At 39.3% G+C, this 26,644-nt stretch overlaps 1 protein-coding gene across 2 annotated transcripts in view; it reads right to left on the bottom strand.

Moving 5' to 3' along the window:
- Positions 1-26,644, bottom strand: part of unc79 (unc-79 homolog, NALCN channel complex subunit) — a 45,244-nt gene that overhangs the window by 13,055 nt on the left and 5,545 nt on the right. For both annotated transcript variants that reach the window (XM_077555400.1, XM_077555399.1), the window contains exons 3-32: positions 25,721-26,034; positions 24,847-25,017; positions 23,584-23,679; positions 23,148-23,203; positions 21,923-22,052; positions 21,765-21,829; positions 20,975-21,063; positions 20,498-20,538; positions 20,073-20,101; positions 18,398-18,627; positions 16,883-17,054; positions 16,517-16,747; positions 14,728-14,918; positions 14,433-14,556; positions 13,788-13,928; positions 12,091-12,306; positions 10,864-11,091; positions 10,574-10,715; positions 9,201-9,280; positions 8,974-9,122; positions 8,725-8,882; positions 7,239-7,420; positions 6,924-7,125; positions 6,670-6,852; positions 6,139-6,207; positions 3,801-4,090; positions 3,509-3,691; positions 2,604-2,766; positions 2,370-2,519; positions 28-1,263 (exon numbers count right to left, since the gene is read on the bottom strand). In XM_077555400.1, coding sequence (XP_077411526.1) covers positions 28-1,263; positions 2,370-2,519; positions 2,604-2,766; positions 3,509-3,691; positions 3,801-4,090; positions 6,139-6,207; positions 6,670-6,852; positions 6,924-7,125; positions 7,239-7,420; positions 8,725-8,882; positions 8,974-9,122; positions 9,201-9,280; positions 10,574-10,715; positions 10,864-11,091; positions 12,091-12,306; positions 13,788-13,928; positions 14,433-14,556; positions 14,728-14,918; positions 16,517-16,747; positions 16,883-17,054; positions 18,398-18,627; positions 20,073-20,101; positions 20,498-20,538; positions 20,975-21,063; positions 21,765-21,829; positions 21,923-22,052; positions 23,148-23,203; positions 23,584-23,679; positions 24,847-25,017; positions 25,721-26,034 — 5,711 coding nt within the window. The remainder of the gene's footprint in view (positions 1-27; positions 1,264-2,369; positions 2,520-2,603; positions 2,767-3,508; positions 3,692-3,800; positions 4,091-6,138; positions 6,208-6,669; positions 6,853-6,923; positions 7,126-7,238; positions 7,421-8,724; positions 8,883-8,973; positions 9,123-9,200; positions 9,281-10,573; positions 10,716-10,863; positions 11,092-12,090; positions 12,307-13,787; positions 13,929-14,432; positions 14,557-14,727; positions 14,919-16,516; positions 16,748-16,882; positions 17,055-18,397; positions 18,628-20,072; positions 20,102-20,497; positions 20,539-20,974; positions 21,064-21,764; positions 21,830-21,922; positions 22,053-23,147; positions 23,204-23,583; positions 23,680-24,846; positions 25,018-25,720; positions 26,035-26,644) is intronic.

A 26,644-nucleotide genomic window follows, 5' to 3' on the forward strand; every position in this document is an offset into this window, starting at 1 on the left:
GACAAAACAGTCTTGTTCTTATCTCACCCGTGTCCGCAGCCTGCTCGTTGCCAAGCTTATCAAAGGTGTTGAACGAGATGTCCAGGTACTCCCTCTGGATGGCGCTCACAGCAATCTTCCTCTGCTTCCGCTGTCGAGGAACAATCTGAATTTTAAACTCTGCCTCGTCGTTGTCATCGCCGTCATGTGTTTTGAGTTCGCCGTCCGCTTCATCGCCCATTTCGTCGTCTTCCTCATCATCGCCGTACTCTTCCTCGTCGTTGCTTCTCTCCGGTGAGGACAGAGGTTCCGCTCTGTCTTCCGGGATGTCCAAGAAGATGGTCCTGCCAGAGGGGCTGGAACCCTTGGCTTCCTCGAGTGTCCCGAACGCCTCGTCCAGCGAGATGTCTGGCACATGGGGTGATTTCCTCAGCAGGTCTCGCTTCTGCTTCAGGGTCATGATGGGGCTCTCGTGACAGATGTTTTCCAGTCGTTCGGGTAGTTCCAAAGAACTAGAAGGAGTCAGTTTCTTTTGCAAAAGCGCTTCTCCCGTCAGAAGGTCTGTGATCTTTTTGTCACTGGAGCAGTCCTCTACACTCACCTGCACCACAGGGGACAACCGCAATGTGTTACTACTGGCAGGGGAAGACAGAATTTTTGGACTTCCATTGAACTTTGAGCCAGTTAACACCATGTTGAGGTCAAAGTCCTCATCGCTCTCAACAATCCTGAGCGGAGGTAAAAGTTCGAATACTAAGGAGTCGCTGTCAGACATGGAGAGCAGTGAGTGTTTTTCCGGAATGGAGGTGCAGTCAGAAGAGAGGTCGATAAGGTCTTGGTCCTCCTTTCCCGCGACTGACCCCCCAGCAGAGCCATGATCCAGCTTGTCCTCAAAGGTCTCCATGCAGCTGAGACGGACTTCGGGGATGACGGGTTTGGAGATGTCGGACTGGCCGCCTCGAGAGCCCCGCCTGTCCACCGCATCGCTGCCCTCCACTCGAAACCAAGAGCCGTCGGACGATCCTTTGCCGTGACGCCTGCTGTGGGCGGGAGCCGATGCGGGGAGGACAACAGGGGGCGCCTGCAGGTCGCAGCGGTCGATGCAGGATTTGCGTCGATGTTCGTCCAGGTTGAAGAGGATGGAGTCCGTGTTGGAGATGTCCAGAGACTTCTGCTTGTTCATGGCCTGCAGACGCTTCTTCCTGGTGCTCTCTTCCCTTACGCAGTGCAGGATGCTGTCTTGAAGGGCGCTAGCTTCCCGGTACTCTGACAGCTCTATTTCACCTGATGTGGGTAAAAAGTAGTGCTGTCAAACAAACGATTAGGGCTGGATATCGATTCTAATTTCTTCAATTGTTTCTATTTGGAGTCAAATGAGTTCAGTCTGATTAGATTTGATTCACTTCAATCCGATATTGATTACCGTAATTATGGAACCTCAGTTCTTGTTAAATATCAAGGACATGATAAAAACTCCACAAACATTAAATTCCCAATTCAATTTTGCGGAGGCAGTAACTGGTTAAATGATTTTGTTTATTAATAAAAGTAACACGTGTTATGATCACTTAAGCGTTAGACAAACATTCACATCAGCAAGGGTGAGATAATTCTAATTCAAAAATTGTAAATATAAATTTAAAAGATTCTGAAATGTCTTCAGGTGCATAAGTCAGGTATTTCATAAATGTAAAGAAAAAACTTTTAAATTCATGTGAACTGTAAATTTCAGGAAAACAGTAAGATACAAAAACAAATGTGGCCTTTAAAATTCTTATGAATATATGGGAAAAAAATATATTAAAATAATTGATTTATGGTTTTATGAATCGATAGGCTCAAAAATCGATTCAATATTGATTATTTGGTTTTTAAACCCAGCCCTACAAATTATTATATTTTTTAAACTAATTAATTGCACAATTTCTCGTAATTAATCGCGATTAATCAGATTTTTCTACTTCTGCTTCTACTTTCTTCTTCAAAACTAGTAACTATTACTTGAGTAAAATCTTGGAATTAATGTAAAATCATCAAATAGAAAGTATATTTATCATCAAAAACTGTTCTAATAGCTTTCTTTGATGCTCGAATAGAATACTTCTGTCACCTTTTTTCTCATAGAAACAATCCTCAGAACTTGATTTGTGTTTTGAATTTGGCTCTGCAAAAGTGTGCAAATGGCTTTAGAATACTCCGACAAGGAGGTAAAGCTACCAAGTTTGACTGCATACTGAGTTAACTGAGTGAAAATAATTTTAATGCATTAATACATTTAAATGAATCTCCAGATTTAACGCTTTAATTTTGACAGCCCTTGTAAAAAGCAATTGTAAGACATCGGTAAAGAAAATATGTCATCAGCAAGCAGAAATGGCCTGGACTCTTACTTTTCTTTGCATTCAGCTCAACTGGTTGGTATTTCACAGACTTGCTGCCGCCAATTCTCTTCAGGCGGGCAAAGAAGGTTTGTGACTCCTTGTTTGCGGCCCCGGTGGGCGTGTCATGAACATCTGACTCATCAAATACGCTATCCTCCTCTGAAATAGAGTGAAGAAATGCAGAATGAAAAACAATCATTGTGCCTTTTGTCGATAGTGTTGAAACAGAAGCTGTAAATTCACCTTTTTCCTTTTCACTGTAACGGCTCATGTTAGAATTGTCACTGTAGAGGGGACCAGCGGTGGCGTGGGGGCGGCAGCTGTGATACTGGGCGTTCAGGGTGTTGATGGTAATGTAGATCAGATGGAGGACAACTTTACTTCCATCCATTTCTCTGTAGGGATACTGGAAAATGACACTCAATTACTACTATTACCTTTTTTTCCAGACCGATACAAGTACGATTCCTTAGCTGTTGAGTAGTCACCGATACCAAAGTATCGATACCACTAGTACTTTTGATACATAAAATCCCCCAGCCCCCCAAAAAAAACAATCACAGATAATTTTAATGAAAGACCTATTTATCCCAATATGGCATTTTTTCCTTAATATTGTATGAAATGAATGGCAATTTTCTATTCTTCTAATTTTATTAAATTTTATTAATTTTTAAAACGGCCACAAGAGGGTATTGGCCGATACCTGGTATTTGTAATCACCCATCACTGCTAAACATAGTGGTAAGCAATAAAGTATAAATACTTATCAATACTTAGTAACTATTTCTGGTATCTGCAGTTAAGGTGAGTACCAGTATTTATTTTTCTAACAACTTTTTACTTTTACTTTGAGAACAGATACAGTATCTATGGTTTCAACTTCTCGTTTGAAAAACAAACAAAAAAAACCTTGCTTCTTTTTTCAACCTCAAAAAATGATGACAGTGCAAAAAAAAAAGATGTTAATAGAGAGGTAAACTAACATACTTTTTTGATGTTGTCAGCTGAAATTATTATTTATGGAGAATTTATTTGTGTAAAAAAAAAATCTGTATATATAATTTCCAGGTGTCTGTCAGCTAATTTAGCATTGAACTGAAATGTCATGGCCAGAAATTCAAAACAGTGAGGAAAAAAAAGTGTACCTTATACAGAATGACCAGCAGGGCTTTGAGCCACATCTGTCTGATGTGCGGCTTCAGGGCCCAAAGTGAGCATCGGGGTGGTTGCTGAAAATAGTGTCTCAGCTGAGGACACGTGCAGTACTTCAAGACCTGGACCACCAGGGGGAGCAGCTGCTTTCCTAAACTGATGTTATAGTCCATGACCTGAAAGAAAGGACATGGAATGCTTCAGCCTACACTATTATATTTATAATAAAGCAGATGCACGTACACACACATTAATAAGTGATATTCTATAATAAAAGTGAGTCACCTGTGCAATACCAGCAATGAAGGAATTGAAGCATGTCGAAGTGCGCATCTTCTGAGGCGCAATCATGAAGCAGCCCTCCTGCTGGTCGTAACCCAGCAACACATACAGGTGACGCTTCACCGTGTTGAAGGCCTTGGCGCTGCCAATGTCTGCCTCGGCGCTGCTCTTGTCTTTGGCCATGAATTTCATGAGCACCATGATGAGCTGGTGAACAGTCTGGTGGTCTATGCCTGCGTCCTCTGGGAGCAGGTCTCTGATGATGCTGTCATCTTCAGGGGGCAGTGTCTGGCCTGCATGACAGACTGAGGCGTCAGGGTTGCACAGATGGACGGAATGTGGAGCCAGAAGGGATATTTAAAAAAAAAAAAAAAAAAAGAGGCAAGTGTACTCTAAACTCATCTCTCGGCCTTCTCAGTTGGGTGAGGTACACACAGACAAAATTGTTGTCGATAAATGAAAACTAATTTTTAAAAATATGTTTTAAAATTTTATTTTATTCATATTATTTTTCTTTCATTATCAGACAATTTTACCAACAATTTTATCCACGTGAGTATAATGCATATGCAAAATGTTATTGGAATGTGAACATTATGTGTGGTAAATGAAATACATTTAAAGTGTTGTTTTTGTTTTGCAAAATAATGTTGCAAACAACTATTTTAAATATTAAATATGTATATGTTTTAGCATTATGTTATTTTGGGTTGGTCAAGGGGTCACTGTGTTATGATAATTATGTTGTTGTTTGCTTATTCAGTTACTATGTCCCTTATGACGATAATGTATGATGATGATGCATTAGCCAGTTTGTCTAGTCTTACATAGTCCCAACGTCCTTTATGATGATAATGTGGTCAGTTTCTATGCAGTCGCTGTGTGTCTATATTAGTCACTTTTGTCTTATGCTGTTACTATGTCCCCTATGATGATGATGTATTAGCCAGTCTTAGTTTGTCTAGTCTTACACAGTCCCAACGTCCTTTATGATGATAATGTGGTCAGTTTCTATGCAGTCGCTGTGTGTCTATATTAGTCACTTTTGTCTTATGCTGTTACTATGTCCCCTATGATGATGATGTATTAGCCAGTCTTAGTTTGTCTAGTCTTACACAGTCCCAACGTCCTTTATGATGATAATGTGGTCAGTTTCTATGCAGTCGCTGTGTGTCTATATTAGTCACTTTTGTCTTATGCTGTTACTATGTCCCCTATGATGATGATGTATTAGCCAGTCTTAGTTTGTCTAGTCTTACACAGTCCCAACGTCCTTTATGATGATAATGTGGTCAGTTTCTATGCAGTCGCTGTGTGTCTATATTAGTCACTTTTGTCTTATGCTGTTACTATGTCCCCTATGATGATGATGTATTAGCCAGTCTTAGTTTGTCTAGTCTTACACAGTCCCAACGTCCTTTATGATGATAATGTGGTCAGTTTCTATGCAGTCGCTGTGTGTCTATATTAGTCACTTTTGTCTTATGCTGTTACTATGTCCCCTATGATGATGATGTATTAGCCAGTCTTAGTTTGTCTAGTCTTACACAGTCCCAACGTCCTTTATGATGATAATGTGGTCAGTTTCTATGCAGTCGATGTGTGTCTATATTCGTTACTTTTGTCTTATGCAGTTACTATGTCCCCTATGATGATGATGTATTAGCCAGTCTTAGTTTGTCTAGTCTTACACAGTCCCAGCATCCCTTCTGATAATAATGTGGTCAGTTGCTATGCAGTCTCTGTGTGCATATATTAGTCACTCTTTGTCTTGTGCAGTTACTATGTCACTTATGATGATGATGATGATGATGATGATGATGATGATGATGATGATGATGATGATGATGATGATGATGATGATGATGATGATGATGGTGATGATGATGATGATGATGATGTATTAGCCAGTCTTAGCTGGTCGAGTCTTCCGCAGTTACTTTGTCCCCATGATGATAACGTGGTCAGTTGCTATGCAGTTGCTATGTGCCTATATTAGTCACTCTTAGTTTGTCTATTCTTATACAGTTACTATGTCCCTTATGCTGATGTATGATGATGATGTATTAGACCATTTTAATTTGTCTAGTCTTACAAAGTTACTATGTCCCCTATGATAATAATGTGCTCAGTTGCTATGCAGTTGCTATGTGCCTATATTAGTCACTCTTAGTTTGTCTAGTCAGCCATACTTTACCATATTAGCCTTTATTCTGTCATATAGAATTGTGCATTGCCCTAGTGAGAATAACTGAATGTACATTGAGCTTCTTTAGCCCTGCTCTCTTTTGTACATATTATGTAGAGTAGTAGTGTTTTTATATTTGGATATTTTGTTTACCTGGCAGGACTTTCTCAATCATATCACCAAGTGTTGGGGCTGAGTGCTCTTGCCTGGTAAGCCTTAGAGCTACAAAGAAAATATGAAGAACATAGCTGAGAGGGGTGACAGGAGAAGGTACCACAGGGCACACACAAACATGCTCGATAAAGCAGTCCCCAACTTTTTTTGTGCCACGCAGAGGCTTCACGTCAGGCAATAATCAGGTTGTTGAATATAACGCAACAGTGTTACCTCTCTACTCTGGCACAGTGTAAAATGTTTCACTATTTAGAAAGTGTTAATTCAACTCTGTAGAGTGTGGAGCTAAAACCGGAAAAAGTGTTGAAACTGACTCAGTGATAGCCATTTTAACACTTGACTTTTTTGCTGTGACAAAGGGACATCGGTACATGAGGCATTTGAGATCAGCTTCAGCATATTAAAAAAAAATTGCATGAGCATGCACTTGAAAATGTTGTTGGACCACAGACTAAATGAAAATGTCACAGAATACTTTTGAAGACAAAGTGGCCAATCCACACTACTCACAGAGTCGGTTGCTCAGTGATTCGGGGAGCGAGAATGCCCGCTTGGACTCTGGCGGCCCGCCCTTCACGCTGTCACGCAGGGAGCGCACACTCTTCTGCCGGTTCCTGGCAAAGCGCGCCCGTCGTATTTTCCACATTGCTGCATCGCTGAGGTTTGCCACGTTGGTTCGAACTGCAGTGATGGCTGTCAAAAGAAAGGTTAGGATTGTAATTTGGAATGGACTGTGATGTTAGGTGACTTTGACTTTAGCGTACTTGTTGGAAAAGGGAACTCCTTGTTACAGTCCAGGTGCAACTGAGCCTCCAGCGACAATGTTTCAAAGCGGTTGACGAAGAACTCCCAGCTGAGGGCAGGTACGTCTTTCTTCAGGAAATGAAGCAGGAGGAGTTTGCTGAGGATGACGGGCCGATCCCTCACGACTGTGTCAAACTGGAAATCCAGGCAGAGGCATAAGCCCTGAAGAGCACATACAAAAGTACACTTTTTTTTAAACAAATTTGGACACCCTTATTACACTGTAGTGTCTTCAGAAAGCATATTGCTGTAAGTTGAAGGACTTGTGTGAGCACCTGCAGCGCCGGCCTCTTGATGGTGTCCAGCAGCAGTCTGGCTCGGGTGGCCACAGCCGGATTGACATCCTCCACCGAAGCCAGGAAGCAGCAGAAGGCGTGAGCCAAAGAGTACTTGAGCAGGTGGTTTTTAGTCACAGCGCCAATGTCTAGGAAGCGGCACAGCACTGCAACCTTCTCCACTGAGAGAATATCATAAATAGAACAATTTAACAATTTTTAGATAGTATATATGTAGCATGAAATTACATAATTATATATTATATTATATTATATATACAAATTATATATAAGAGCACTCCATTTCACATTTACCATATTCAACCATACAATAAATCCCCTGCCTAAATTGACTTGTTTAACTTGCTGCACTACACAAGAATGAACACAAGATGTCAGTGTAGGCGCAATAACGTTCGCACGGCCTGTTGGTCATTTCACACTCGAGTAAACATGATCACTGAATCACAAGTATTTATTCCAGCAAAAAAGATTAGTTGGGCTTTGGAAAGATTGAAATATCACATTAATTTGGGCATTTATTTCAATGTAGGCATATCATCAACCCACTGGCCAAGAGATAAATTTGTTTACAAGGCTTCAAGGACGAGTAAATTACCAGAATACTGTATTGCCTGTCCATCAGAGGACATATTCCTGATTCCCTCAAGGTCAACTTGCAGCCAATCACAAGTTGGTTAAAAAAAAAAAAAGAAGTCCTATCAAGCCGTCAATTCCTATTTGCCGGGTGCTCGAGCCGCACTGTAACCATGACAACAAGGGAGGAGATGTGGGCAGCGGTGTAGGACGTATGTTATATAAAGAGAAAAAAGGGGTCTTGTTCAAATGGTTCACTCGTCGTATGCTTATAAATCACAAGATTGGGGATTTAGGACCATTATAATTACCAATGCTTATACATCTACAGTGCATGCAAGAATATTAGATAGAATTGCACATCTATAATTTAATGAGCTCCAAAACAAGAGCTGCAACAAAAAATGTAAACTATCGATACATGAATTTTCTGTAACACTCCTGATTTGGATCATACATGGGTGAACTGGAGACTCTCACATCTGACATGGGGGTGACAAGCAGACGGATAATATAGAACCTTCAATTTGATTTGTGTATACATTGTTGTTTATCAATGTGTGCTTATTGTACCTCGTTTGAACTGGTAGAAAACTGCATAGCAAGATAATTAGCGCTAATGAATTTCTTTTGGTTACTTTGCTTAGCTTTACGAGAGGGACATATATTAACATCTGAATTTTCAGCATGCGCAGTGCAAGCAACTACACTACAAACTATAATAAAAATTTTAATATATTTTGATACAGCTCATGCACTGCCTCTTATTATATTATTATTATTATATTATTATTACTTATTAGATTAGAGTTTTTTTGTTTTTTTCCCCACATCTCTTCTATAAATCATCTCAAAAGGCAGAGGCGGAGAAGAAAATGCTTCATTTCACCTGCTTCAAATCGTATTTTCCAGTCTTTGCTGTTGAAGTTTGTGTTGATGAGGTTCCAGAAGATGTCCGCCCCGTGGGACAGGGAGAGCGCGTGCAGGAGTTGAGGCACCGCCAGAGAAGCCAGCTGGCAAAACTCTGACTTTAACATCGACCACAGACTGTAAAGCAAATAGAAACGAGTGGCATTTAGCATTCTTAACTAGCCAATGTGTTCAGGAGGGTTGCGAAAAGGTGTCATTTAGCACATACCATGGGATGAGCATTTTTTCTTGGATGTAAGCCAGAAATTGGGGGTGATCCTTACGGGCGAAGTACAAACACTCTCCATGCAGACACAAGATCCTCAGACAGTTCAGCATGTTAAACAAGATGTCGGGCTCTTCAAACTTGGACATTTCCTGAAAACCAAAACCAAAACAAACATAAACCACCAAAGCACTAATGCCTCAATGTAATTTCTACCCGTTAAATTTTACCTGCAAGATGGTGTAGATAAGTTTTAAAGACACAGGAAGTTTCTGGTAGGAGAACCTTTTATCTGAGTTGTTTTTCATTGCTGCAAGGAAAAAGAAGGATTCGTTAATACAATGATTCCAAGGCATGTGATTCCATTTCCTGCTACAAATTAGATGTGAAGTATCTTTTACATATATAACCGATAAAATTAGGGCGGTTCGATACAACTTTTTTCAGATCGATCAGATTCTATTCTTTTAATTTGTAACTTCAAGTTATTTTGATACATAAAATTTCTAAAAAATAAAATAAATAAATAAAAAACACACAAATAACAAAATCACACAATGACAAATCATTTTAAAGAAAGGCATACAAATCCTAATATGGCATTTTCTTTCATTCATAAACTTAATGGCAATTTTCTATTCTTATCATTTTTTTAATTTCAGTTCCTGATCATAAAATGGCCACAAGGGGGTAGCAAATACATCGTCATTGCAAGTACCAATACCTAGAATTAGGCTGGGTATGGACTATATGCCACGGAGGAGGCGGGACTTACGACTTCCGGGTTTTCACCAATCAACTTTGTTTCCGTTTTCGGTTTGCCACGTGTGGGCCGCGTCCCACTACTTGCGCTTCCGCCTTTGTCCCCCTCGGTTGCGCGTTCCCGTCGACGGGTGCGAGGCTACGAGTGAGTAGTGTCTGTCTCAGTGTCCGAAGCATTTCAGATAGCCGAGACGCCCTCCCGCCAATGAGCCGGAGCGCGCAGTTGGGGGGGGCGCAAGGAAACAACATTGGATACCTGGCATTGGAACTCACCCACCCCTTCTTTTGATACATAACATTTCTCAAAAAACAAAACAAAACAATAACATAATTTTAAAGAAAGACCTACACTAGCACTTTCCTTAAAATTTATATTGGTATCAGCCATCATTGCGAATACCGATACCTTGATTAAAGGCCGGTATTGACCCAATGCCAATACCTGGTATCGGTACTCGCTCACCCCTCAATAAAATAACCAAACTGCTCAAATGTATCTAAAGCATATCATAGCTGCATAAAAGCTGGCAGAAAATTTGCTCACTGATGAGTTTATGCCATGACATCATTGATTTTGTGTTCATGATCTTTGATTGACTCATGTTGCTATCATGCAGTGAGCCACACAAAGCTTTCTGTCGCATACTTATGGTTCCTTGTCACATTCACACACCATATACATTATTCCAGTAGGCAAGGCAAAATGTGGGCCTTCCTCAGATACACCTGTCACCACTTCAGGGGCACAGAGACTTCAGCTATTGTTTATTTAGCCTCATGTGATGTTATTTTTGTGCACAGTTTGTCTTGTGACAGGATGCTGGATGGAGATGACACTTACGTGCAATATCAGGAGAGTGGTTGTTGGGGTTGTCAGTGTGTGCCGCACTCGGGTTGTCTTCTCCCTCACTTCTGTTCTCCGCTCCAAGGGAGAAATCTGACTGAGGAAGCAATAATGTTTCCTCTAAACTATCTGTGGGTTCCTGCAGAGAAAATCAGTCACACGTTTCCAATCTAGACAGAAGATGAGTAGGGGTGGTCTGGGACGCAGCATGCTATTTAAAAGCTTTAGTTGCTAACGCACAGGGTTCATTAACATTCAGTGGAATAAAAATGCACGCTGTGTCTCACCACCAGGCGAATCTCTTCCCGGGGGGTCAGCCTCTCCAAAAGCTCGCAGCCGAGCTGGTAACACAGGATGCTGGATTGGCAAAGGCTGCACTCCAGGGCCTTCTCATCCTTCTGGCAGGTGTGCGAGCCCCCCCATGGGGCTTGGAAGACATTGTTGATGATCCCTACAATATCTTTCCCCAGGCTGGTGTCTAAACCGAGCATCACACCGTCATCCTGCAGCTCCATCTGGGACAGCGGGCGGGGAGGTGACCGTTAAAAAGACGGAAAAGGAAGTGGAGCACGACGCACTAATTTCAGGATCCCACCTGTGGGCACTGCTGTCATTGCTTTGTTGCACTTTTTGTGACTTGAGTGACAACTATCTATGGTGCTTGTTGCACTCTAAAAGCAGTTGGGTCAAAAATAACCCAATTGGGGTCCAAAAGGGACCAACCCAAATGCTTGGGTTAATCATTCCAACCAAAAAGTTGGGTCAAATGAATAACATAAAACAACCCCCAAAAATTGGGCTTTGAGTTATTCTTTTGAGCCAACTTTTTGGTTTTCATGCATAACCCAAAAAGTTGGGTCGGGCTCCAAAAAAAAAAAAGGGTGGTTTAGTGGGTTATTCATTCGACCAACGTTTTGGTTTACAAAGTAAATAAATAACCCAACACATTGGGTTGATCCCCCCAAAATGGGTTGTTTTGTGGTTAATTCATTTGACCCAACTTTTTGGTTTAAATAAGTAAACCAAAATGTTGGATTGGTCCCTTTTTGACCCAATTTGAGTTATTTTTTACGCAAATTCTTGTTTTTCATGCACAACCCAAAATGTTGGGTCGGTCCTCCCAAAATGTAGTTGTTTTGGAAAAACAAAAACAAAAGAAAGAGTTGTTTGGTGGGTTATTCATTTGAGCCAACTTAATGGTTTAAATAAATAAACTAAACTGTTGGGTCGGTCACTTTTTGACCCAATTTGAGTTATTTTTTACGCAAATTCTTGTTTTTCATGCACAACCCAAAATGTTGGGTTGGTCCTCCTAAAATGTAGTTGTTTTGGAAAAACAAAAACAAAAAAAAGAGTTGTTTGGTGGGTTATTCATTTGAGCCAACTTAATGGTTTGAATAAATAAACTAAATTGTTGGATCGGTCACTTTTTGACCCAATTTGGGTTATTTTTGACCTAACTGTTTTTAGAGTGTATACTTACTGTATGCATTCAATATATTTAAGAAGGTCACCTGTTTTAGTATGAGGTCAAACATGAGGATGAAACAGCCCAGGTTCATGTCGTCGTCGTCACAATCTAAATCCAAGGCACAATGGCCGGTGGCGTGGCCCAGGTTTTTAAACGGACTACAGCGTAGCGGACTGCGGAACGGGCTCCTGAAAGGACTTGGGAAGGGGCTGAGGGTGTTGTGCAGCCCACGGCGCCCCGGATCTGACACCACACTCACCTACATGGACAGAAGCCATCACAATACCATAATGGACAGTTGTGAAAAGATGAAAAACAAAATTATGGTTACTATAATGCATTGGTGAGGCATCAGGGCTAGCAAGATCTTCTCTGCTGTCCTAAACACTACAAAAAAGTCATAGAAGCTCTGGCCTGCATTTACAAATGGAATTCTAACAATTGTTACATGAAATTGGATAAATTTATTCCCAAAAGTCTATTCTCATTTGGTAGCTTTATTTATTTATTTGTTTTTATGGGCTGCATTTTGTCATATAAGTTAAAACACTCTGTATGACAGTAGAATATTGAAATGGTTTTGCGTCTAAATAATTTTTTATTGTTATTTTTTAATTTATCATTTGACTAAATTAGCCAATCATGTAGAGATAGAAGCTGTGACCAAGGTATGTTTAAATCACTTCTTGGTAGGTTATTATTACCTCTGATTAGCACCAAAAATTGAAAAAAAAAATTCATGTCATGCGATAAAAATATGTTGTTTGAGGCTCAGATGGATCCAAATGGACGGCTGCATACAGCTGCAGCCACTAGTGCCAACCTGACCATTCCCACAGGGCCATCGTATAAGTTGATCGCCACTCTTATGTTTTGATAAGAAAATATAGCATAAAACCGGTAACATTTCATTTTTTGGCAATGCTCCATCATAAACAAGTCATGCTAGCAATGTAGCTTCCGGGCAGCTGCGATTTAACCAATCAAATTTCAAATGTGCATTTTTCCATCCTCTGATTGGTTGGTCGAAGCGAGTCAAGTTCAACGAGAAAAGCACAACTACAGCACTTTAATACAATTAATCAGCATCTCCAGTGCATATGACATATTTTATATAATGTTTAGAAAAAATTATTATGTTGTTGACATGTTTTTAGGTAAACTGTTAAATTGTTTCTGAACTGCTCCAGATGTGATACAGTTGGTTTGTATAATTGTGACTTGATAGTGGCAGTATTAAGAGGTGGAGTAGGTCAAGTAAGTGTCCATTGAAGACCCAGGTAACAAATGCACAGCCCGACACTGCTGTGGAGTGCTGTTGGATGTTATCTTGTCCTGAGTTCTCGCAAAATAATTTAAAACAAGCTGCAAATTTCTGAAATACTGAAGCTTAAAATGTTAAAGCTCAACCCTGATATGTCAGTTCGACTGCATTGATTGTAATTAGGAGTGTTACATCTATATTGCAGATAAGTTAAATTAAGCCCTTTCAGGAATCTATATTTAGAAAATGGCAGTTACCATGGCAACATTCAGCACAAGTCGGTAAATGGTAGAAGTCAAATCCAACAACAGTTCAAATGTGCCCAGTCTTTACAAAAACCCAAGCGTCCATGAATTGACCCTCAAGTGATGCAATAACTGCACTTGTTTTCATGTTTTGCGACCGCACCGTGAAATGATCAAATGATTAAATGAATGCCTTAATAATTATAACAAGTTAATTTCTTTCTTCCTCACCCTGCGAGCTCCAGTGTTGCTAGTCAAATCGGAGGCACGTGCCTTCCTCTGATTGGCCAGCTCCTTCAAAGAGTTCACGCCATCCGAGAACATCCCAATTAGCAACTGCAGAGGCACCACGATATCCAGCTCTGACAGCACCTAGGACCATTTAAATAAAAACTGTCACATTGAATGATATTTTTATTTGACTAAAAAGGGTGATTTCAGGTTTTGTGTTTTGCTTGATTGAATTGTCTGCGTTTGCACAACGACGACTATGCAAATGTGCTACAAATCCTTTTAACACAGCAAATGACTTCATTTTTGTTATATTGGGACATGACATATTAAACAGTGGCAAACCACCACTTCTCTCCGTGATCTCAATCTGACCTATTTACTAAATTAATGCAATCTCTCCATCACAGTTGTGTCAGAAAACTTGAAAATGATCCATGGTGGCAAGCTCTAAGTGCATATGGGATGGAAGCCAAAATCTCTCCTCTCTCTCCGTCTCATTCTGTGACCCAGATCCATATTCAGCAGGCTCCTGCCCAGACTTGACACTCTACGACAACCTGTTCAATTCACACGCACTGCGGACAGAACCACGGGATGGTCAAGGGGAAGAATGTGTGAGTCTGCGTGTGGGTGTATGCTTACATGCAACCACAGCAGAGCCTGCTCTTGCACGGACGCTGGATAGCCAGAAAATCTGCAGCTGATGAAGCCAAACATTTCTTCCATGGAGAAGGGAAGGGGACACAGCTCAATGTCAAACATCTTGCTGCATGAACAAGCCGGGGGAGAATGATGTTAATTATCCAATCATTGAAAATAGAGTTTGTCTCATCCATGGCTATATATTATAATTAAAAAATATATGTATAGACATAATATGGGAAATATATTAATTACATTTATTGGCCAGAGTTAGTTGAATGACGGTCACATTTACCTAAGGACTTCCCGGAACTCTTTGAGTTGCTGGTCGGGCACCTCTGTGCGGATGGCCTCCAGCCACTCGGGCATGAAACATTCCCACAGTGGTTGGCTGATGACATTGTAAGGGATCAGACACAGGATGCGGTTTAGACCCTCCTTCAGTTGTGTCACTGTGGTACAGGACTTGTCCCAATAACCTCCCACCTGAAGAGAAAAATATCATGCACAACCCAATGATTGACTGGTAAACAGTCCCCGGTTTGATTGTGGCATGTTCTTATACAGGAAAAGTGGTTACTGTTTATCAAATATAAAAATTGCACACACAAAAAACACTTTTAATAATATTGAGATATTTCAAAAAATTGTTGTTATCAATCATCCTTCATAATAATAATAAATAAGTTGAAAAATAATTGAACAAACCTTTTTTTTTTTTCTCTTGGAGAACAAACCTTTTTAGCTGGATTTTGACGTCAAAATTAGTTATCCATCAATTTGTTGCGTATATGTGATAATATGAGGCAATCGTACAGTTACATGGGTTCACAGTCATAATGGAAACCATAGCTACATTAAGGCCCGTGACAACAACAACAAAAAAGTTTCTTTAAGGTACGCACGGATGATGCGGTGCATCGAGTAAAACACTTCAGGCTACATTTGTGTAAAATGTCTATGTGACTAAATGACTACAAGTAGGCTATTAAAATTAAATTAGTCATTTTATTTAAAGAGGAAGTCAACCCCAAAAACATTTCTTGACAATAATATGTTCTACTGTATACAACCCCACGAGCCTAAATATGACATTCTGGTTAATATTCCGTTAGTGGAAAATGAGTTAAGCAGCAAAATCCAGCAGTTTTTATCAGTATCGGAAGACGGCCATTTTGCCACTTGCTGTCGAGTGAAAATGACATCACAGTTGCTCAGGTCTCAGGTAGCAACCACACAGCTCAGCTTCAGAAAACAGGTGAGCTATGATTGGTCATTGCCAGTGCCCTGAGCAACTGTGATGTCATCTTAAGTCGACAGCAAGTGGCAAAATGGCCGCCCCTGAGATGGATAAAAATGTCTGGATTTTGCTTTATAACTCATATTCCACAAAAGTTATATTAATCAGAATATCATGTTTAGACTAGTGAGTTTATTATTGCCAAGAAATGTTTAAGGTTGACTTCCCCTTTTTGCCATGTTCAAGAAAAGCATGCGTTTTTATGTTTCCAAGCAATATTTTTTTTACAATGAAACACATTTGAATCACAATTCTACAAAGTACAGGCATTACTTGTGCTCATACTCACGCTGAAAAAACGATGAAGTATTGATGCTCTACACTGCTATATTGCATCAAGAAAGCTGTTACTAAATAACAACAGCATGTCAAAGAAATTTTACTACCTGAAAGATGACAACGTGTGTAAAATAAAAAGCCACTCTATCAAGTATCAAGAGGAAGTTAAATTTATAGCCTGGATATACCGAAACTTATTCCTGTTCCTAAAAGATACAAAACATACTGGTCACGTAGTTTAGGTGCATGGATGAATGTGCATGACTCAGTAAATAAGAGTGTAAACAATAAACATAGTTATTTTAGTTTAAAAGTATGCTAACATAGCTTTCTAATTAGCATTTTTGTAGGACCCACAAAATAACAACAAACATAAAAGAAAATTAAAAAAAATTAAATTAAAAACAAATTTTAATAAAAAAACTAAAAATACATGAGTTCACGTTATGAATTTACATGAATGAATTGTGATATTTTCCACACTGTCACATTTGTATGACCTTACCCTGGCAAACTCAACAGGTTTGGGCAGGAGACACATGACCATGACGTCAAATCGCACATCACACACCGTCTTTAACCATTTGGTGACAAACTGTGGCTTTAGCTTCTCCACCAGGCTTCCCACCTCGTCGTCCATCATATAGGCAGTAGAGTGAAACCACTGGAAAACCATACTAACCAACCGGGCCAGACTCTCAGTGGGTGTGTTCTCATTGGGGGTACACAGGCTCACCTGTGCATGAAAGGGAAGTACAGAGAAGCAGAGCAACAAGCCATATAGTTGCGATAAGGGAACCATGTGACGCAACCATCCTTATCTAATGTTCCCTGTTATTGACAGACTTGGCAACGGGCCTTCAGTACACACCAGGAACCAGATGCCAAACTGACTGAGGAGGCGCTGGTCGTGCTGGTCGTCCTCTTTGTTATCAAACTCAATGTTGTCCAGAGAGTGATGCGAGGAAGACAGGCCCATCTGCCGACGCCTGTTCAGCTCAAACTCACGTTGTTCTGCATGAATTTCAGCCTCTTTGAGCAGGCTGGAGAGATATAGAGAGATAATAAAAGACACACAAGTGCACATCAGTCGGAACTGCAGGAATAGCATCTAAGGACATCCAATTTAACATCATTATTATTATTGTGGTGGGTGAAGAAATGACAACATCATTACGGAGCTGTTTCTTCAATGTTCTCTGTTACATGATTATCAAAACAGCTCACGGGATGATGAATCACAGTACATCATTACAAACTATTTGGTAATATTAGCTGGTTATATGTACAGCTAATAATAATTAAAAAAAAAACATTTATTTTTCCTTTCGGACATGGTATTCATTTACAACTACAATATGGAAAAGTAGATCACAGCCTCCGAAAGAAAAAAAGGGCTCATTAAACCCCATCCCCAATATACATAATGACGCATCAATCATCAAGACCTTAATTTTTCCCCCCAACTTTTTCAAAAATTATTATTTTTATTTATTTATTTTTAGGGGTGTCAAAATTTGTGTGTTAATTTCCTTCCTGACCTCTTTTTAAGGCGCAATTAATGACCGCCCCTTACTTGGAAAGCCTGTACTGTGTGAATTTGCAATGCAGCAGACACGTCCACGTCCAAATTTAGCAGTAATATATTTAATAATAATGCATATATTTGTGGAGACTGTGTTCGAGTTGTATTTTACAATTTTAAAAATGTGCAGAATTTTGCAAGTTACTTTATGTTAAAAATTAGATAGCTCCTAATATGAAAAGAAAAATGCACTGAGCTGTCACCAATGTCTTACAAATGCAATTATGCCATCTAGTGGCAGAAAAATGACCTCAACACAAATTAATATCACACTTGTTTTTTACAGTACAGTACATTTTCTTAAATGTAACTCACTTTTATGAATTATTATGAAATTACTATATCAATGACTAAAAGATGCAGCCATATTTCTATTAGTTTAACATTTTTTCCCCCCACATTTATGTTTACAAGATTATGGGAACTTAAAAAAAATGATTGTACATTTTATTGTACATTTAGAACAGATATCAAATTTGCGATTAATCGTGAGTTAACTACTGAAGTCATGCGATTAATTATGATAAAAAAAATTAATCGCCTGACACCCCTATTTTTTAATTATTATTATTATTATTTAGTTTTTTATCTTAGTATATTGCACTGTAGCCTAGTTCTTCATTTTCTGATAGTAACAAATGGGTATATTTCAAATGGCAGGTACTGTATTGACATTACAGCATGCAGATGTACTTAATGTTTTGCCCATAGAATGTACAGTAAGACATCCTGATCCTGCTTTAACAAGTCTCCTTCTTAACATAAACCCCAATTAACAGGATCACAGAGATGTGAATTCACCTTATAACAGCTTCCACGGTGCAAACGAGCTCCTCTGCCCCGCACTCGCGGGTGTTGATCGGAGGAGGCGAAGTCTGGTACAGATGGGTCTCCGCCGCAGCCCCCACCTCGCTACTGTGGTGGTTGACATGGCAACGCTTGCAATAGCGGACAGGCCGGTTACCATGGCGCCCACAGCAACCGGCCGAGAAGCAGGTGACCACAGCCCTCCTGACGTGAGAGCTACAGTTCTGAAAAGACACGGGGACAAGTCGTAAGAGTGAAAGACGCGCTGTAATTTCCGTTCCTGCTTAATGATGTTACATTCATCCCATGACAAGCTTCTTCTAAGTTTCAAAATTATACATGCATTTGTTGAGAAACATTCATCCCTACACATCTGCTGGGATTTGTGAAAAGAAAAATCTTTTTGCATCCCCAGTGTCTCAGAATTCTAAAAATAAAAAGCATGGCACGAGGAAACCATCCTAATCTGATCAGCCTGTAATCTTCTGCCATTTAGAGGGATGCAGCGCTGCCTATCAAATTAACATATTTGTCCTCAGATGGTGACGTCCTTCATTCAATCATCCATTTTTCAGCATTGTCGCACGCCTGATGTTACATTTCGAAATGCTCGCGGTATTTTTAAAGATTTGGGAATGCTGGTGTGCTCACGATGGCCGATGTGACACGCAATGAGCGGAAGGAAAGATGACTCAATTAATAATGAAAGCTCCGGTGTAAATCCAGGTGGGAGTTGAAAGGGCTTTCTGAGATGAGTGGAGCAAAGCCTGCTGCAAAGGGGAGAGGATGTGGATTAAATGTTCTGGACAAACTAGGTGGAGGCCGACCGTTTCTATTGACAACGTAGGGTTGCTACGCCCGATTGGAATCCTGGAGATCATCTAACATTCATTATTCTTTCAGGTGTCTCTGAAGAGGCCATTAGGGAGAAATCACTTAAAGATTTTAAGATTTGTTTTTTTGTTTTTTTAAGTGACTCCTCATGCTCCACCAGAACAGATGTAGTCATTTATCATGACCAAAATTTATGTTAAAGTAAATTTTTATTTGATGAATTGATATACTCTGTCAGGTTTTTACTGTACATTTTGATAATAATTCATATGCCTGAGCTTTTCCAGGAAAGGGTAACTGCATGTTTCAAAAGGTTTATGGGGTTGCTTTGAACAAAATATAAAAATGTTGGGGTTTGTTTTGTGCAAAATAACCCAGAAAGTTGGGTCAAATTGACCCAAACAGTGGATTGGTCCCCTTTTTTTGCCACAAATTGGGTCATTTTTGACTCAACTGTAATTCATTCTAATAATTGAGTTCTACAATGCTTCAGAGGTTTATGAACTAAATAGGATGACACTCACACATCCACTGAGCTCAGAATCTGTCTGCCTGCAACTTGATCAAATTCACCAAAATCCCATTACACTACCTGCGCTAATACTTAGACATGGTTCCAAGCAGGTAAAAGGTTTAGTCTACTTTCAGCCACCAAATTATTGTATAAATAATAATAATAATAATGACCAGACTTACACCAGCAGAAAACTCAAGATTAGCCAGTTTTTATACTCAAAGGCAGCTGTTCTGTCTAAATATGGAGCTCATGTTTCAGTGAATTGGGCTATGCAACTCTAAATTTTAATTTCTTTGCATATATTTGAAATCCTCATACCTTCTTTTGACAAATGGCCGAAATTTCCGCTGTAAATCAAAATAAGAAAATTATTTTCATAACCAACAAGAAAAAATACATAATGTGCATTTTTTTTTAAAGTAATAGTGAATAATCAAAAGACAATTCTAATGTTAATACAACCTCAGAAGAACTGTATTAAAAATCCCAAAAGCATATAAGCCCAAAATGCTCATAAAAGATGAGTACAATTTAAAAATATATATTTTTTAAATATTTTTTCATAAACTTAGTAATGGACTTCATATTGCCCCGTTTAAAAATTCGCCCCAAATAAGAAAAAAAGTCCCAAACCCCTGTTTTAAAGGATCACGTGTGACAATTTCTACACATTTATTGAGGTTCTTCAAATAGATGACTTGTTGCACTATTATGTATTTAAAATCAATATTAGGAACGCTCACCTTGCGGCAGAAGAACGTCAACAAGCCATTCTGCATGGTCTCTGAAAAGGAAAGGTGGGAACAATGTGGAAACTGTTTGTTTATATATATATATATATATATATATATATATATATATATTTATATTTATTTATTTATTTATTTATTTATTTATTTACTTTTTTTTTTTTTTTTTTTTATGTGATTAGTGACTGCTTAGGTCCCATACCACAGTTTTTTTGTTTTTTGTTTTTTTAATTAATAACCTGTGATGCCATTTTAACAGGTTTGCAAGATAATTTGGATTGGAAATGCCAAGATGCCCATTTTTAAGTTATTACAACTGGCGTCTTCAATGAAAAGTTGTTTTGAATAATATCCTTGTGATTTGTTTTTAAAAGCCTATTACCATTAGAAATCAGATTCTTGTGCACAAAAAAACTCTGAGATATTATCTTAAGGCAATATCGGCCAGGCCTATGAGGAAGCGTTGCATACCCGGCTATTCGCTGGCTGCACTCCTCGCATATGTAAAGAGGAGGTGGCTTGTCTCCCAGGGCAACCGAAAGAGTGGGATCTATACACATCTGCAAAAGAAAAGTGATTTAAAATCATGGATACTTGATCAATGGTATGTAAACACAACTATACACTATGGTATATTTTCTATAGATATCCCTCGAACAGCTCAACGGCAACGGTAAAGTACAGTACAGCAAAGAAATACTGTCACACTACAACCAGTCTCTCCATGCCTCGATGTGAATGGCTTCCTGCATATGGTACACTCTGCTCCCTTGCAACCTGTGCTTGGCATATAGTGCACTGTGAATTAATGTTCCCCGCACCTCCATCCCCAAGGGCTACGTGGGGTCACCACTTCCAATTAAGCCTAGCCCTCCCCTCCCCCCAACAGCTCCAAGTAATTGAAATCCATCTCCTGTCCCTGCTCCTGCTCACACTCTATTTGTCCATTATGAGCATGGCTGCATGGAGGCAGACCAAGCAAATAAAAGAGAGCAACAGACAGCAGAGGCAGTAGCGATGCTGATATCATTACAGCTGCCTGGATGTGCGCTGATTTATTTACCGTGGGGCTCACAAAAGCAAACACGCTGATGTGTGTGCTTGAACAATATGCAGCATGCCACATGCAGTCCCTGTAAAGTTCATGTGTGAATTTAGCAACACGGAACAGTCAGGCTAACCAACCTCCACCCCCCCCCCCCCCCCAAAAAAAACCCAGAATAATAGAAATACATTTAAGGCACATCTTGACTTGGGTCACCTTGACAGCAGGTTTATTGATGGCATTGTGGCACTCAATATGTTGACAGTGAATGGGGTTCCAGGCTGTTAGGAATAAACAGCAGAAGAGAAAATGGAGCGCTTTGGTTAGTTCAAGGACAGATAGAGCCGAGAGATGAAATCTAAAAATGATCTGACCAGTGTACTGCAGCCCTCGGTATTCACTGATGGCTCCTGGTGGTTTCAGGTTGGGCCAGTAATGAAATAGCATCTGCACTGCTGGAGGCTTGACTTGGGATGGGCCATACGATATGACGTAAAGAAGGTCCTGCACACAATAATGCACACATTAGTTAAAACCAACAAGAACTGTGACAAAAATTCTAATTTAAAAAGATGGTCTGAGTGGTATTAAGATAACAAAATTTTTGTAATTGGACAATTGTTTTCTTTGTTAAGGCTATAAATCAATTCCTAAAGCTCATGTGTTCTCATTAGCTTATTTGCTAATTGTGATGCTAGCGCTAGCTAGGGGATATTTAATTTGGTGCCTATTAAGGGAAACAGGGAGAAATAGGCTTACTTAAAATTTGCTCTTGAAAATTATTGAAACAAATTCAATGAGAGGTAGCGAAATACTGAAGAAGATATTCCTTGTACCGTAACTTGGGTACATCTAGCTGTTTCCTTTGGATTTTACTTATTACAATAATGTTAGCTTAGACAAGCTGAGCATCCTGTTATCTTATAATTTGCACACATGGATGGTATTGGTTTCATTTTACTAGAAAAGCTATCCAATCTATTTGATTTTGAACTCTGGAATTTGGTATATAGGCTACTGTATTATTTATTATTATTATTAGTATTATTATTATTATTTTGCATATCAATTGTAAATCTGAATATTCCAGAATACAGTTAATATATTAATTAAAGGGAGTAACAGATAAGTTTAGGCTTTCCTACTGCGTTTTGAACATGACAATTACGAGGTACGACTATATAAATAAGGTAGATGAAATTAATTGCATTTTTATTCATTTCAATGGGAATTATTACCTCGGTTTGCAAACGTTTTCGGTTTGAAAACAGGTTCACAAAACAAATTAAATTTGTGTCTACTGCATACATGGGCAATTTATTAGTATTACGCGCATATATTAAGTTTGTGTTTATTGCTTCCATTCTTTAACTATGTTATTTAGATTTTTTTTTTGTGGCAGTGGGTGGGTGATATGTTCAATGGTCAATGTTTTTTTCCGTAAGTGACTGTATCATATTTTCCCAATATTGTACTTTTAAAAAAAATTCTAAGTTTTAAAATGAATAGATAAATATAACTTTTATGTGATTAAGCAAGTTTTACACTTTCATAAACATGATTCAAATTGTAATTAAAGTTAAAATAAAATAAAAATACCTTCCACACTTCTTGTTTGTGCTTCATCAGACACTCCAGCAACTGACAGTGATAAACTGGAAAAGAGCAGGGGTACCAATGATTTCATTCATTCTTTTAAATACACTATATGGACAAAAGTATTGGAATACAGCTTTTATGTTTAAGTCACATTTGGAGTAGACTGCTTAGTTCCGTGTGAATCTTAATTCATTGAGATAACAAGACATTTTGGACTGTTTACATAATTTACAATGTTTGGAAATGGCACTTTTTCTGTGCTCATTGCATAAAACAAGGTCCACAAAGGTCTGCTCGGAAGAGTTTGGTGAGGAGGAACGTACCTCCACATCATTTGAGATGAACTAGACTGGTATTTGTGAGCTAGGTGCACCAATACTTTTGTCCATAATGTATTCATATAAACACACCAAGGTCAGAAAACATGGCAGATTACCTGGATTTGTAGTGTACTGCATTGCTATCATTAGCATTGAGGAAGCAGACAGATTAACATAGGCTGGGACTCCCCCCTCCCTCCGGGTGGATCCCACTGCATTTGAGAGACAGAAGAGTGCTAACAACGTGATTTACTTGATTTTGTGGTATTAGCTTTATTTTTGTAATTTTGTACAGGTACCGTGTGTTGATTTTCCTGTCAAAAGTCCATTTGGGAGTCCATTTCTACAATGTACTTTGAGGTACAATACCACATAAGGAAAATTGTTGGACTCCAAGTGTGTGTAACGCCTTTGATGAATGCCAAAAAGGTGTGAAAAGTGTCGAGCGAGGTACAGACACAGGTTACCACCCCTGTGACAAGTCATTGTGGACATTGACATTGACAAAAGCCAACCACAAGTCTGCTTCCATTTTTTTCGGTAACTTTCTATCATAATTAACTGTCATCCAAGTGCAAAACAGGTTAACTGATGTACAATAATATTAAAATAAATACGATATGATACAGTCAAGTGAACAAAGCAGAAGGGTGTTAAGTCAATTTCATAGATCACTGTCATTAAAGTGTTTAAATAAATGATCAATTAATTACAGTATGTATTCACCCATCCGTATTTTAGTGGAGCAGACTGTACATTTCGGTTGTATTCAAATTTTTTAAGTACAATATATTTCCATCTACACTTTAAGAACCGTTTTGTTTATTGATTTTTATTGAGGTACAATTTGTATTTAACTTTTATGTGCAAACTATTTAAATTAAATCATTATTTAAATACAAGGTTTTTTTGCTTTCGTATATATTATTTCATTCTTTTTTTAAATGAAAGGGGGCAGAAAAAAGTTAAACATAACATCTGCCCCTAATTAAAACAAAATGAATGACATATTTAAGTGCAGTGACCCGTGTTTAAATTGTGCATAATGTTACATTGGCCTAAAATAGTATTAAACGTACTTTTTTTGAATAAAATCTGCCTTGTTTTGGTGGTCACATTGTCACATTGTGCTACTGTATTTTAATGTTGGTCATAATTGTGGTATCTGGAGAGCTCAGTAGGTTTTTTTTAGGTATTGGTGTAAAACGTCATCAACTAATTTTATGTTCAACTTTTGAGAAAATATGAGTTGGCTTTCCAGTTACATAAATGTCCCTCTTCTGAAGATAGTCAGCATTTTGGACTCCTATGCTTCATATTGTTGCTCCATCACAGTATGCTTATATGTGAATATATTAACTTAATTAGGACATACTTACATATGGCCATGGGGAGGAAAGAGGTGCTGAGGTACTCAATGATGTCTTTGTGGAGGAAAGGGGGAAATGTGGCTAAAGTGGAGATCATAGTATAGGGCAAAGTGCTGAGAATATCGTCACTGAGAAAGGGCAGAAGGCAAGTTGTAGTGTAAAATATGGACTGGCCCAGATCTGATGAGAAAGAAGAGAAGCAAAAAAAAAAAAAGACAAAGAGAGATACACAGACACTCATTCAATAAGCTGTACATACAGTACTCACATACTGTATGCAGCCACAATGCTAACAAACTTAACTACATTTCATCATTTATCAGTACAGCAATGAAAAAAAAGAACAATTGGAATATGGTCTTTCTGAAAAGCTGCTAAAAGTAAAGTTTGCGCTCAAGAAAAGTGGAGCATTCTAGTCAAGGTGATGGGATTTCATGCTTTCTAGCTTTCTTTAACAAGGGTCAAATATTCATGAGAAAAAAAGAGCACTGACTGTAGAAAGAAAACTGGCAATCATTTCCAGGTATACTAACAATGTCAAACTTTGCTTTACAGTATGCATACGTTTTCCATTTAGCGTAATGTACTTTCACATGAGCATAAACATTTCCTCCCACTGCACATAACAAACATGCAGTCGAATATGATGCACAGAAGAGGAGGCCTATGGTGGCTGGTGTGTCCAATGGCTTATGAACGATTAGGTTGACAGGATCCAGCGTGCTCCCAATCACCCCATGCATCCCTCAAGATCCTCAGCGGGACTTCTCTCCATCCCGTTACAAAAGAGGCCAAAAAAGCGGAAGTGGCTTCATGCAGGCCAGACGGCTCGAGGGGGGAGGATGATGATGACAAACAGTGGTGCACTGGGGCCTTGACTCACCATGCTGACCGTGCTGCAGCAGGGGCACCAGGTCAAGCAGGGTCACGAGGGTCACATAGAGGCCCTGATAGTCCAGAGAGGGGTACTCTGAGAGCTGAGCGTCCCGACTCTGCTGCCCCTGCCCCCCGCGGTCTGACGGGGCATCGCGCAGAACGCTGTAAAGGAGGGAGCGAGTAACTGTAGGGTTGATGGAACTGACTTGTGGTCTTAGAGATGGGGTGAGTGGGAATGGCACAGGAAAAAGACACATGGTCATGGGCACGGCCAATTTGGAAGCTTCCTGGTTCTCCTTCCTGCCTGTGCGGGACAGAATGCTGCTCCGGGGTGGGAGGGGGAGGGGGAGGGGAGGGGAAGGTAACAAGGGAAAAAAAGAGACAACAAAGACACAAAAAAACAGCACATTACATTGAAATGGCACTACAGAGACAGCGTAAATAGAAAAAAACAAACCCAGATAAACCCCACATAGGATGCAGTGTCTCACTATTTGACTGTGTTGCCCTGCTCGGTCTGTTCACAGTGACTTCAATTCAATTGGTCTTGATTTGTCAAAAACAAAAAAGCAAAAAAATATGAGCACATACTGCGATGATCACTGCATCTCATGCGTATCTGGTGACAAGGAGCAAAAATATAAAAAATGGCATGTTTTCAGTGGCAACCCCATACTTCTCCAAATAAAAGGGACAGCGCAAACGTCTGTCCCTTGCTGGCTGCCTTCATCCAATCAGCGACGGCTACCATGCAAAAAAGGCCAATGTGCGGGAGTGGAATTTGTGGGGAGGGAGGAAAAAAAAAAAAAAAAAAGAAATTTCCTTGTCTTTAGTAGGGCTGTCAAGGATGGGAGTGACACCAAATTGGCTTAGGGAAAATACAGAGGTGACACTTTTGAAACATGCTTCAGCCAGTAATAAACATGTGTGT

This window comes from Vanacampus margaritifer, chromosome 1 (genome assembly GCF_051991255.1).
Source record: "Vanacampus margaritifer isolate UIUO_Vmar chromosome 1, RoL_Vmar_1.0, whole genome shotgun sequence".
NCBI classification, from domain to species: domain Eukaryota; kingdom Metazoa; phylum Chordata; class Actinopteri; order Syngnathiformes; family Syngnathidae; genus Vanacampus; species Vanacampus margaritifer.